The sequence below is a fragment of the Oncorhynchus clarkii genome, chromosome 24, assembly GCF_045791955.1.
Source record: "Oncorhynchus clarkii lewisi isolate Uvic-CL-2024 chromosome 24, UVic_Ocla_1.0, whole genome shotgun sequence".
Lineage (NCBI taxonomy): Eukaryota > Metazoa > Chordata > Actinopteri > Salmoniformes > Salmonidae > Oncorhynchus > Oncorhynchus clarkii.
In genome coordinates, this window is record NC_092170.1 from 29947004 (window position 1) to 29960042 (window position 13039).

The 13039-nt window shown below is 43.2% G+C and overlaps 1 protein-coding gene across 4 annotated transcripts; it reads left to right on the top strand.

The window, feature by feature from the left end:
• Window positions 1-667: 667 nt before the first annotated feature.
• Window positions 668-12765, top strand: LOC139382908 (calcium-binding protein 39). 4 transcript variants are annotated; one of them, XM_071127169.1, is made up of 9 exons: window positions 668-820; window positions 4156-4315; window positions 5330-5494; window positions 6091-6209; window positions 8987-9155; window positions 9298-9357; window positions 9787-9852; window positions 10222-10365; window positions 10471-12765. In XM_071127169.1, the coding sequence occupies exons 2-9, from the start codon at window positions 4202-4204 to the stop codon at window positions 10657-10659; spliced, it is 1026 nt and encodes a 341-aa protein (XP_070983270.1). In that variant the 5' UTR covers window positions 668-820; window positions 4156-4201; the 3' UTR covers window positions 10660-12765. The 4 variants fall into 4 exon arrangements, with proteins under 4 accessions (XP_070983270.1, XP_070983271.1, XP_070983272.1 ...); XM_071127170.1 differs by having other exon boundaries at window positions 673-878; XM_071127171.1 differs by having other exon boundaries at window positions 686-873.
• Window positions 12766-13039: the final 274 nt, after the last annotated feature.

Consider the following 13039-nt stretch of genomic DNA (forward strand, 5'->3'; position numbering starts at 1 on the left):
ATACACTTATTTCATCCTATTTTCAATAAACATAAAATCCCATCCTGTTGTTTGTTTTGTTCAGATTGGCACGTCTTGTCATTTATTTATTTTTTTTGTCCAGGGTTGGTTTTGGGAAGGCTCCATAGCTAGTAGAATAGAGTGGTCCTATTCATTCATTACAACTTTATAAGATTTAGCCTCTTCACTCTGGGAGACCTGTACACATTTGTCTCCTGGAGCCAAGAGGCTTTATAAGGTTGTGCCTGAAGGGAAAGACAAGTATGAAGAGAAAAAGCTTGCATGCAGAATTGCTCACCAAACATACTTTTTTGTCTAGGGTGTGTGGATTCAACATAGCCCTCTTTATTTGTGTGTGGATTCCAATAATTTATATATACACCCCAGGAGGTTGGTGGCACCTTAATTTGGGAGGATGGACTTGTGGTAATGGCTGGAGCTGAATGGTACCAAATGCATCAAACACATGGTTTCCATGTGCTTGACACCATTCCATTAGTGCCGTTCCAGCTATTATTATGAGCCATCCTCCCCTCAGCAGCCTCCTATGATATACATACAGTATGTTTATATACATAATTGGAGTCATTCATGCACTCTTCCTTGTGCATGAGCGCCTCCCTGTGGACACTCGCGAGGCCCCATGTGCAGATGTTATAGCGTTACACGACCAGCGTGGGGCGGTAGACCTCGATGCCCAACACATTGCTAAACCAGTCGCACTCGTACACATAAAGGACTAGGAAATATACAACATTTCAAACAAGGGGAGGCGACAAATAAGGAAAACAAAGGAGCCTCTAATCCACGGGACGAACCGGTACATAGTCGTTAGCGTTTCAGACATCCGTGGAGAGTGATAAGATCGAGTTTGTAAGGTTTGATATTGTATTTGTCATTTGGATGACACAATTAGCTGGCCTGCCTGCATTGGCCAATGATGTTCGCTAACGCCAGGCAGTTATCTGTCTGACTATCGACGTTAGCCAGCTAGCGGAGGCCTGTCAAAGCTTTTCACGTTATTTGTTAGCTGCTACACGAGACGTTCAAGACCTTGAACTTAAAAAATAGCAAGCAAATTGTGTGATCTTCCTAACTATCTTCAACTACAGTAGTTAGTACAGTAACTAGCTAGCTGGCGCTGTTATAGCCAGCTAACGTTAGCTAGCCAACTAACTAACTCGATTTCTGGTTAACGTTAGCTAGTCAGACAGCATTGCCGTTGTGGTAGTTAAGTTAGCAAGCGAGCTAACTAGTAATATTTAAAGGCCTGTTGTGTATTTAGGCCTCCCGTATGGACCACAATATGAGACGTCAGTTGGCAGGATTGCACGACTTTATGGACACTACCTAGCAGTTTACAATTAGCCAACGCGAAATATTGTGCGCAGACGCTGGCTGACATCTGCACCACACACCCTATTTTGAGGCTCCATGGCATGGATAACGAGGGCGGTTCCCTGTTTTAGCGCTTGCTGATGTTAGCTAAGCTACATTAGCAATGAGCGAGTGATGCAAGAATGTTTTGGTAGTTCATAGTTCGCAACTGCACACGTTGTCTTCCAACTTGCTAGCTACACTACTCTTCTTTCCGATGTCTATCTCCAATGCTAGCCCGTACTACTAGTTAAATTAAGGACCAATACCAGTCTAGTAGGCTACCATTATCGCACGAGTTGAACGTACTATTAACGTTACCAAAATCATCATGGAAATGCACCATGATTGTTTCCAAAGACACTCTGCTTGCTAGTTGGCTATGTATGCAATCTGCACAGATACAATTGTGAATTCGTTATTCTCTATCTAGTACTTAACCAACAGCTTTAAACATTTTACATCTGTTTTGTCCGCTTATCTACATCATTCTAATAACCAAAGGGGGTCACGTTGGAATAGAGCGGAGTCAAATTCGGATCTGGGGCCTCCCCTTCATCCACGTTTTGGTTTCTGACCTAACACTACACAGCTGATTAAAATAACCAAGTCATCAACTTTTGATTATCTGAATCCACTGTGTAGTGTTAGGGCAAAAACCGAAACGTTTGGAAAACCCTGGAGCAAGTGAAATATGGATTGACCACTTGGTGAAGTCGAAAGGTGCCCAGAGATTCAGTTCAAACCAGGGGGGGTGTCTGTGTTTCTATTTTAATCTGTTAACATGGGACACATCAGATATGACCAGGCTAGGTCTTGCTTTAGTGCTGGTTGGTTATATTATTGGCTCCAGTGCTGGGTTCTAATTCTAAATGTAGATGCCAAGACAGGTCAGAGACTGAGCAAGACTGTGCCAGAGTTTGGGTTCACAGGTCAGGGGAAGATCACATCTGGAAACATGTTGCCAAAGTAGACTGACTGACTGGTCTGGTACATCACCCTGTGTCTCGTTCATTATCCACTACATTCTGGGAGTAACTTCACTGGTCTTGGCTGCACACATAACAGTGCTTTTGGAATCCATGTTGGGTTTTGATAGCTGAGGAATGCTCAACTCTTCTCTTTTATATCGAGGAGAAGTTGATTATTGATAACAGGTTGTGTGATTTGACAGCAACAACATTAAGTTGCCATCAATCAATATTTTTATCGACTACAACCACCTACTTTCCTGATTTGTGTTGCTCAACTCCGTGTGAAAGCACTTGTGCCAATTGAATCTGTTTTACGTAGTACATCAAGGCTGTTGTCTCCAGTTAAGCAACAACGAGGAGAAAGTAGGTTGTATTCAATGAAAGTGAATTTCAGTATTCCCCGTGAAAGAACCACAGTTAGTTACAAACTTAGGTACATGTAACAATCTAAATTCTTAAAAACGCCTACAAGTATCAACTGAGGAGACTCAATGGTGTTGCTATCAAATCACGCAACCTGTTATTAATAACTCAACTCCATAATATAAGGGACTTGACTGTTCCTCAGCTATTTTGGACTAGCTGCATTGTCATGGATGTTCTAAAATGGGGGACTTTTTAAGTAAGTCTCCTTTCTGCACCTTTTTCACATGCAAACTGCACCCATCCCTCTGGTGTGAGTTCAACCCTGCCTAATTCGACAAATTTAGCACCACTGATGTCAGATTGACACCTTGAACAGCGGTGATACAGCATAGTACCGGGGCAGCAGGTAGCCTAGTGGTTAGAGAGTTGGACCAGTAACCCAAATCCCAGAGCTGACATGGTAAAAATCTGTCTTTCTGCCCCTGAACAAGGCAGTTAACCCACTGTTCCTAGGCCATCATTGAAAATAAGAATTTGTTCTTAACTGACTTGCCTAGTTAAATTTGGGAATTCGAGGGCTGCCAGTTGCCCATCCCTTGCCCTAGATAAAAGCTCAGTGAGAGAAGGTCTGACGTGTCCCACTGAGGGCCTCATGTATTCCCCCGGATCTCACTGCTCTAGATACGGTTATAAGCACCTTACAGTTTGTCTGGGGAGGGGTGTGTGAGAGGATATGTGGTGGGTTTGTGTTGTTTACACTAGTGGGGAGAGGCTGGAAAAGGGGAGAAGTACCGGTAAATGGAGGTTTCTGTGACCTTAACAACACTAGAAGGGGTCATTGGAGTAGGGTAGGGCAGTGGACGTTCTACCTCTGTAATCACTGACTACCACTGACCAATCAGTCATGTCTCCATGTCACCACCTCTTATGATGCAACTGGTCAGTAAACCAATCAATTTGATCCATAGTTAAAGTAAACACAACTCCTGCAGTTAGCCTGCCCTTTCAACAACCTCATGCACAATTAGAGTAATGCTTAATATCAAATCTCAGTATGAGGGTGAGGATCAACATTTTGCTTCCACCTCTTTTAACTGTATCCTGTCTTCAGATCAATCTGTTTAGCCTGCCCCTCTACATCCTGTTGTTTCTTAGCACTATGAATCTTGGTGTCAGTATGACTTATGAATTGTGAGTCAGTAGGTTATGAATTGTGAGTGAGTAGTATCTTTGTATCAGTATGATTCATGATGAATAGTGAGTCACATTGTTAGTGCCTTTACTGATTTGGCTCCTCCTCACTGAGCTCTCTGAGTCTGTACTGATGCAGTTTGAACAACTGTCACAGTTTGGTTTAGTCTTTCTCTGCAGAGCCCTTTCTTTCTCTCTTTCTCATTTATCATCTCCAGTTTATATTTTCTCTCTTTCCTGTGGATAGGTAGGACTGTGCCCTCTCTGCTTGGTCGACCACGGTAACCACCACCATGCCGTTCCCCTTTGGCAAGTCCCACAAGTCGCCGGCAGACATCGTCAAGAACCTGAAGGACAACATGACGGTGTTGGAGAAACACGACATCTCTGACAAGAAGGCTGAGAAGGTAAACACAAAGACATACAGACAGTACCTCCTAGTTACACCTCTCTCCCACTGCTCTAACTTGATTAGTGACCTAAGAAATTCTATGGAAGCAATGGAGTGGGGAATTTCAAACCCCTCCCTCTAAGAGTTTGAATTGACTACAGTGTAAATAAATAGGCAGGCCTCTTCAACTCTGTTCCTGGAGAGCTACCCTTCTGTAGTTTTTCATTCCAACCCTAGCTGTAACTAACCTGATTCAGCTTATCAACCAACTAATTATTAGAATCAAGTGTGGTAGATTAGGGTTGGAGTGAAAACCTACAGGACGGTCGCTCTCTGGGAACAGGGTTGGAGTGTGAACCTACCGGATGGTCGCTCTCTGGGAACAGGGTTGGAGTGGGAATCTACCGGACGGTCGCTCTCTGGGAACAGGGTTGGAGTGTGAACCTACCGGACGGTCGCTCTCTGGGAACAGGGTTGGAGTGTGAACCTACCGGATGGTCGCTCTCTGGGAACAGGGTTGGAGTGTGAACCTACCGGATGGTCGCTCTCTGGGAACAGGGTTGGAGTGTGAACCTACCGGACGGTCGCTCTCTGGGAACAGGGTTGGAGTGGGAACCTACAGGACGGTCGCTCTCTGGGAACAGGGTTGGAGTGTGAACCTACCGCACGGTCGCTGTCTGGGAACAGGGTTGGAGTGTGAACCTACAGGACGGTCGCTCTCTGGGAACAGGGTTGGAGACCCCAGGTGTAATATGGTATCTGTGTTTCAAAAATATATATGAACAAAAAAAATTGCCTGTCATGTTTGACTAGAGACATTGGTCCCAACAACCTGTTGAGGGTTTCCTTTCATAACAAGCCATCTCTACACTCTGAAGAAAGTGTATGATGGGATAATCTCAGTACAACATGGGATGGTGGGTGTTAGGGGTTAGCTAGGTCAGAGGAAACAGTATGGTGACTGATGGAGAGCTAGCTTATATAATGTAGAGAGCTCATTTCATCTGTGTCTGGCTCTGTGTGTGTCCAGGCCACGGAGGAGGTGTCTAAGAGCCTTGTGGCGATGAAGGAGATTCTGTACGGCACCAATGAGAAGGAGCCCCAGACAGAGGCGGTGGCCCAGCTGGCCCAGGAGCTTTACAACAGCGGCCTGCTCAGCACCCTCGTAGCTGACCTGCAGCTCATCGACTTTGAGGTGAAACACTTTTACACTGTGTTTGTTTGTCTTTGGGACAGATGCAGGGATATGAGAGATTTCTTTTGAGATGCTGACTAGAAAGGTGGGTCTCCTTTGGGAAGAGTGATATAGATGAGAGAGACTGATTTGTGTCGCTGTACAGAAAGAGTCAAGACTGACTGTGTTCAGTCTCTTCTACTGGCACATGGACATGCTTTCACAGGGACATGCTTTTTTTTCCTCCCTGCAATGTGTGTGTGTGTGTGTGTGTGTAGACTTCACTGAGTCAGTGTGGTGTGATTCTCCTCTTCCTCTTTGACACGCTCAACCTCCACATCCTTCAGTTGATCTGGGTCATTCTCACCCATCAGAAGAGACATCTGTCTCCTGCTATAGGGAGGCTGGAATTGATAATGGGTGCAAAAACAACGCAATGATACTAATATGAAATGTTACGATTCACCAATGGTGCTAATACGTGAATGTTTGTATCACCATAACATGTATAAGAACATTGAATTCAGAATTTAGGTTCAGGGAAACTTTATGGCTGACCCTTTGTGATTTTTAACACTTTTCTGACATTGCTTCATGTCATTTCTGTACAACATCAGGGTAAGAAGGATGTGGCTCAGATCTTCAACAACATCTTGAGGCGTCAGATCGGGACGCGGACGCCCACGGTGGAGTACCTCTGTACTCAGCAGAACATCCTATTCATGCTGCTCAAAGGGTGAGGCCTGGCCAGGGTGCCCAAACTCACACTACAACCTGTAATTTACCATGTTGGGGTGTAGTGTTTTTGTGTTGGTTACCACATTGTCTCAATACAAAATAATGAAATACATCGAAATAGAAATAACTATTGCAGAAGTTGACAGAAAGCAGATATTGATAGTAATAACTGGAGACTTTAACAATGTCCTATATCAGGGATCATCAACTAGATTCAGCCATGGGCAGATTTCTTTATTTTTTATTGAGTGGATGGTCGGGGGCCAGAACATAATTACATTTGTAGACTGCAAATTGACTGAAAGAAACCCAAACAGATGTGTGTGACTAATACACAATCATTTCAAACCTTGCTTACATTTGTATACGATGTGTCTCTATTATGTGTGGGAATACTTGAACAGATTTCTTATAGTAAAATCACTTGGAACTGATTTTCTGGTGTTTTTACAGTCAGAATGGATCATTATTTTTTAAAGTACTGGACACTCCTGAACTATCTTGTGCTTAGCTGTTTTTAAAAAGCTTAGTCTGTATTCTCTTCTCTTTCTCCATTTGATAGGCTATATGAATGACTGTTGACAATGCTTAATTGTTTTATGTATGGCATTCTCCCGATCAAACAATGAATGTAAAGGAGTTCCATTTCAAAGTCATTTTTCTCGCCTAAAAACACAAGTTAGAGGACTAATAATGAGGGAGAACAAAGCATATCAATATCCTATTGAAACATCTAATGACCAGTTTAAGCTTATTAAGAAAGAAATGATCAGTGCAGACCATGAATATCCCTCCAAGTGAGGTTTAAACGCTTTACGACAACTTAAAGTTAGGAACATCAGCTTATTTCCCAAATATTCTAGCCTACGAAGGAGTTGTCCTAAAGTTGTGACGTTCATAAATAACACAAATTAATGTCTATAGCCTAAGACTAGGCATAGGCTATTTTCAATCACAGCTTTATGATAGATAGAAGAAACAATGTTTATTTTCCTATTTTATGAGGCAATTATTATCCAGTTGTGAAGACGGTAGACTGTTTCTATCCAGCCCTAGCCCTAGTCCTATTTTATGAGGCAATTATTATCCAGTTGTAAGACGGTAGACTGTTTCTATCCAGCCCTAGCCCTAGTCCTATTTTATGAGGCAATTATTATCCAGTTGTGAAGACGGTAGACTGTTTCTATCCAGCCCTAGCCCTAGTCCTATTTTATGAGGCAATTATTATCCAGTTGTGAAGACGGTAGACGGTAGACTGTTTCTATCCAGCCCATGATATAGTCCTATAACCTACACTACATGACCAAAGTATGTGGACACCTGCTCGTTGAACATCTCATTCCAAAATCATGGGTATTAATATGGAGTTGGTCCCCCTTTGCTGCTATAACAGTATCCACTCTTCTGGGAAGGCTTTCCACTAGATGTTTGAACATTGCTGCAGGGACTTACTTCCATTCAGCCACAAGAGCATTACTGAGGCCGAGCACTGATGTTGGGCGTTAGGCCTGGCTCAAAGGCGGCGTTCCAATTCATCCCAAAGGTGTTCGATGGGGTTGAGGTCAGGGCTCTACAGGCCAATCAAGTTCTTCCACACTAATCTCAACAAACCATTTCTGTATGGATGGGGGCATTGTCACGGTGAAACAGGAAAGGGTCTTCTCCAAACTGTTACCACAAAGTTGTAAGCACAGAATCATCTAGAATGTCTTTGTATGTTGTAGCATTAAGATTTCCCATCACTGGAACTAAGGGGCCTAGCCCGAACCATGAAAAACCGCCCCAGACCTTTATTCCTCTTCCACCAAACTTTACAGTTGGCACTATGCATTGGGGCAGGTGTTTCCACTGCTCCAGAGTCCAATGGCGCAGAGCTTTACACCACTCCAGCCAATGCTTGGAATTGCGCTTGGTGATCTTAGGCTTGTGTGCTGCTGCTTGGCCATGGAAACCCATTTCATGAAGCTCCCGACGAACAGTTCTTGTGCTGACGTTGCTTCCAGAGTCAGTTTGGAACTCTGTAGTGAGTGTTGCGCTTCAGCACTCGGCGGTCTTGTTCTGTGTGGCCTACCACTTTACAACTGAGCTGTTGTTGCTACTAGACATTTCCACTTCACAATAACAGCACTTGTGCCTCAGTTGACCGGGGCAGCTCCTGCAGGGCAGAAATTTGACGAACTGACTTGTTCGGAAGGTGGCATCCTATGACGGTGTCATGTTGAAAGTCACTGAGCTCTTCAGTACGGGCCACTCTACTGCCAGTGTTTGTCTATGAAGATTGCATGGATGTGTGCTCAATATTTATATACATGTCAGCAATGGGGGTGGCTGAAATAGCTGAATCCACTAATTTGAAGGAGTTTCCACATACTAGTGTAGCTCACTACAGTAAGACAGCCCGTTCCTCATGACAGTCAGTCACTGCTCCATCACAGCACACACACCTGCTCCTTGCTAGAGCTCCTCCTCAATAAAGGAATGTTAGAAAAGATGTACCTGCTATTAGCCTCTGCCCAGGCTTTCAATAACATTCTCTTTCGTCATGATTAATCCCGTTGTATTGGATTTCACGCTGTAGCCCGACTGTCGTTTTAGCTGTTTTCTTTTTCCAACAAGATGTTGTTGTTGGGGGGGTTGGCCAATAGGGGGCGATAGCATCGTATGTCAATGTTTTATGGGTACATAATTACGTTAGGACTAAGGTTGACATTGCCCGACCCTACTTGCGTCGTAATAACGGGATACCTCTTTCCTATTCAAATGTCCACCTGGTAGGTACGAGTCTCCAGAGATCGCTTTGAACTGTGGCATCATGCTGAGGGAGTGTATCAGGCACGAGCCGCTGGCCAAGATCACTCTGGGGGCCGAGCAGTTCTATGACTTCTTCAGATACGTGGAGATGTCCACGTTCGACATCGCTTCAGACGCATTCGCCACCTTTAAAGTGAGTTTTCCAAAATGACTGCCGTTTTTCTCAGAACTGTAATATCTCAGACCCCCTAGGACCGTGGCTTTCTTGGGACCTAGATAGAGGGCCTGCATTTTTAGCTCATTGGTTAAAATACCTGTATATTTTCCTCTTCCAGGACTTGCTAACGAGACACAAGATTCTGAGTGCAGAGTTCCTGGAGCAGCATTACGACAGGGTAAGTCCTCCACATTGTGCTGAAATGTAATCCGGCGAGGACACATCTCCATGACGCGTTTCTTTGATTTCTCCTTTTTCTGAATAGCAACCTGTCCTGGTTAACAGAGCTTTTTAAGACTGAGGTTACGCCAGGATAAGCTGAGTTTATTTGCGCTAAACCCCAGCCTGACAACAGAGTATTTCAGAGGCATCTGAGATCCATGAAAAGTATACCAGGGAATATGGAAATTACCTTGGCAGCACAGTACTCGGTACCTAACGAAAAAAACAGGCATTTGACACGGGCTGTTTTGAATACAAGGCAGCTCCCTGTCTATCGGTGTGAGAATGTCACTAGTTGGCTTGTCACCGAGTTTGCAAACAAGCACCTGCACTCTGAAATAGCACTTGACATTCACTATGATTCTTTCTCCTCCCCTCCCTCCAGTTCTTCAGTGAATATGAGAAGTTACTCCACTCTGAGAACTATGTGACTAAAAGGCAATCCCTCAAGGTAAGAACGTTGGTCCTGTTGTCGTAAACAGCTGTCAATTGTATTTGTATGTATACCTGTTTTTGAGGGCTAAGTATAGATGGTCTCTTACATGGTGTTTGGTTACTGAATATCACCAAGCTGACCGATGTCGCATCAGTCTGTGGATGTAGTAGGTTTTCGATACATTTTATCTGCCTGGTAACGTCCTCTTATTTTTGCCAATGCATAGCAGTATCTTCACTTTGCCTTGTGTAAACCCAACTGTTTATATAGTTTTAGCTGAATCTTGTCTCAAACCTGGCGTTTAAATTAATTATTACTTTGTCACCTACCACAGACTAATTGCAATTATTACTTAATGTTTTTTGTCACACTGAAACAATCTAGTTGCTGGGAGAGCTACTTCTCGATCGACACAATTTCACCATCATGACGAAATACATCAGCAAGCCAGAGAACCTCAAGCTAATGATGAACCTTCTTCGAGACAAAAGCCGCAACATCCAGTTTGAGGCCTTCCACGTCTTCAAGGTAAAATAAAAAAACGAGAGACTATAGCACGGCTCTAGCAGGCGGTGCAATTTGATGAGTTTAGTTAGATTGTAAGAATAATTTGGCCTCTTCCTTCCCCTGTAGGTGTTTGTGGCCAACCCCAACAAGACACAGCCCATCTTGGACATTCTTCTGAAGAACCAGACCAAACTCATCGAGTTCCTCTCCAAGTTCCAGAACGACAGGACGGAGGACGAACAGTTCAATGATGAAAAGACGTACCTGGTCAAACAGATCAGAGATCTGAAGAGGTCGTCCCCCCAGGAGGCCTGAGGGAGGGGCTTAAGGGGTCCAGACAACATCTGGATAACGGACTCATCAGCAGCCGCTGCTGTTCTGGTTTTTCCACCATTTTGAGGAAGAAAAAAAATAACGCGCCCACATCAAGTCATCAGGAAGTCTCCCGCTCATTCTGCTGTTCAACGCAACGGACATTAGATTTATTTTGATTTTTTCAGATTTTTATTTCCAATATCTCCTTTTAAAAAGATGAACATAATAGATGCTGCTTGTTTCTTCCACATTAAGACATGTGGAAGGGTAACATCAACAACACAACAAAGGTCATTCAAACATAGTAACAACGAAATCTACATTTGAGTGCTATGCAGACTTCTGACACACATGTAGTGCTATAATATCAACATAAACCTTGAGATGAAAAGGTACTAGCAAAGTGAGCATGGTTGCATGCCTTGTTCGAATGTGACAGATAAGTCGCTGTACTTGGCTAAACGCTGGCCCTGTCTACTTAGTGTCACAGTCTGCAAAAAGAACGTACCAGCTACAACTCTTATCTATGCTTTCATCGTATACAGCAGCAACAGTGATACATTTTGTAATGGGCTCTCCAGTGGCCTCATACCAAACCATGCAGCTATTGGTGTGTTGTGAAACAGCACAAAGCGAATGATGTGGGTAAAATGCTAGATATTATTTCGGTACAGGCCTGACTTGTTCTGGGACAGGGTGAACATGTACATATTACTTTTATTTTTGCTTTGTAGATTTTGTTGAAACATTGACAAATGAATATATATATTTTACCTTAAATCAAGTTTTTCGGTAATTCTAATCAAATTCATTTTTAAGAGGAAAAATCTGTCTTTTTTTTTTTGCATTTAATTTTACTGCTGAATTTAAATGGTGGCTGGTTTTTCTTTGTACATAATGTCCAGCCAGGGCCAGCTCTTACATTGTTAACCTAGAGGACATTACTAATAATTAGTACAGCTGGGGAATGTAATGGTATTAGCCCAGATCTCTTAATCCTCTTTTCTTTCCGTCTGTATTTCAGTAACTCGGACGACTAAAATGTGCTGGGGTGCCAGGACAGTGGGGTGGAGGGGAGGCCTGGAGGGAATGGGATGGGGCAAGGTGATAACTAAAACATCAAGCCTGTGTGTTTGTGCTGAGCAGCCAGCCAATGGTCACCTTCCTCTGTTCAGACGTTGCATGTATCAACCAATGGTTGCGTGCCACGTCATCCACTGAGAGATTGCTATAACATATGTGGTTAGCTGATACGTAAAATATATCCTATACAAGCATTGTAAGATCTGGCAGGTGTCAGCAATGCCTGGGTAGAGGAACACGCCCTCCATCACCCAACTGGAATCTGATCCGGGGGGGTTGAGGGGGATTTCAGAGAATCGCATCATTCTTCCCCCCACTCATCCACTCTGGTTTATTATGATATTCACTGCTTTCTGGTGGTGTTGCACCATATCTAGTGAGCTTCGGGAGTTGACAATTACTTGGCACATTCAAATGTTTCCCCTTTACCAACCAGTTTGAGCCTTTTTCATTGGGGTTGAAATTCCAGTACAATTCCAGAGCATTATAAGTATGTTCTTTGGAGATTGTTTAAATGTTTACTTTACACTGACTGAGCTAATCTGCCATTTGAAACACCATATTTATTTGAGGGATGGAGTTGATTGGATGATATGAATATATTGCATATATATACCACTCAAAAGACATGTTTACTTGCAGTGAAGGATATGGTCAGAGAGTGATGTTGAGCCAAGTGCTTTTGACTGAAAGCTCAAGATATCCCAATAGATGGCAGATCAACCATTTCATTGTGCAAACCAACAGAGACCAGTATTCCTCAATGCATACTTAAATTGCATGTTCCTCTACTGGCTGCATGGTACTCTCTACAAGCAATGTTGTACTGGAATTTTCTTCCAAAAATAACAAATGAACATTTGAGATAGCTTGAAATTATTTGGCTATGTCTAACCTTTGACTCCAGTCCCAGCACATTGAGTGTGTGGGTGCTTTCAGTTGTGTCAAAGGCTTTGGCCTTACCATCTAAACATAAATAAATGAAAAACATTTGGAATAAATGTAACCTTTGCTCAGTGTTAATTGTTTCTCATTGTCCTTCCCTGTATCTATCTGCTGAATGTATGGAAGAGTAAAATCTTTTTTTTTTTAATCCAGCACACAAGCACTCAATTTACGGTATATACCCTATCCTGGATGTTGACGACGTGTGCGTTATTTAGCTATGGATACTTGGCTATTGTAGCCTTTTCTTTTTATAAACAGAATGTGCTAATGATACCGCATAATTATCAGTTCCCCCTTTCTCTATTTTTTTCACGGACGGTACTCTTCACACACTACTCATCGTCACGTA

Coding starts and splice junctions, on each gene's coding strand:
- LOC139382908 (XM_071127169.1), top strand. CDS start 4,202: ATGCCGTTCCCCTTTGGCAAGTCCCACAAGTCGCCGGCAGACATCGTC. Junction 9,358..9,786: donor TGGAGCAGCATTACGACAGG/GTAAGTCCTCCA, acceptor CCCTCCCTCCAG/TTCTTCAGTGAATATGAGAA. Junction 10,366..10,470: donor AGGCCTTCCACGTCTTCAAG/GTAAAATAAAAA, acceptor CTTCCCCTGTAG/GTGTTTGTGGCCAACCCCAA.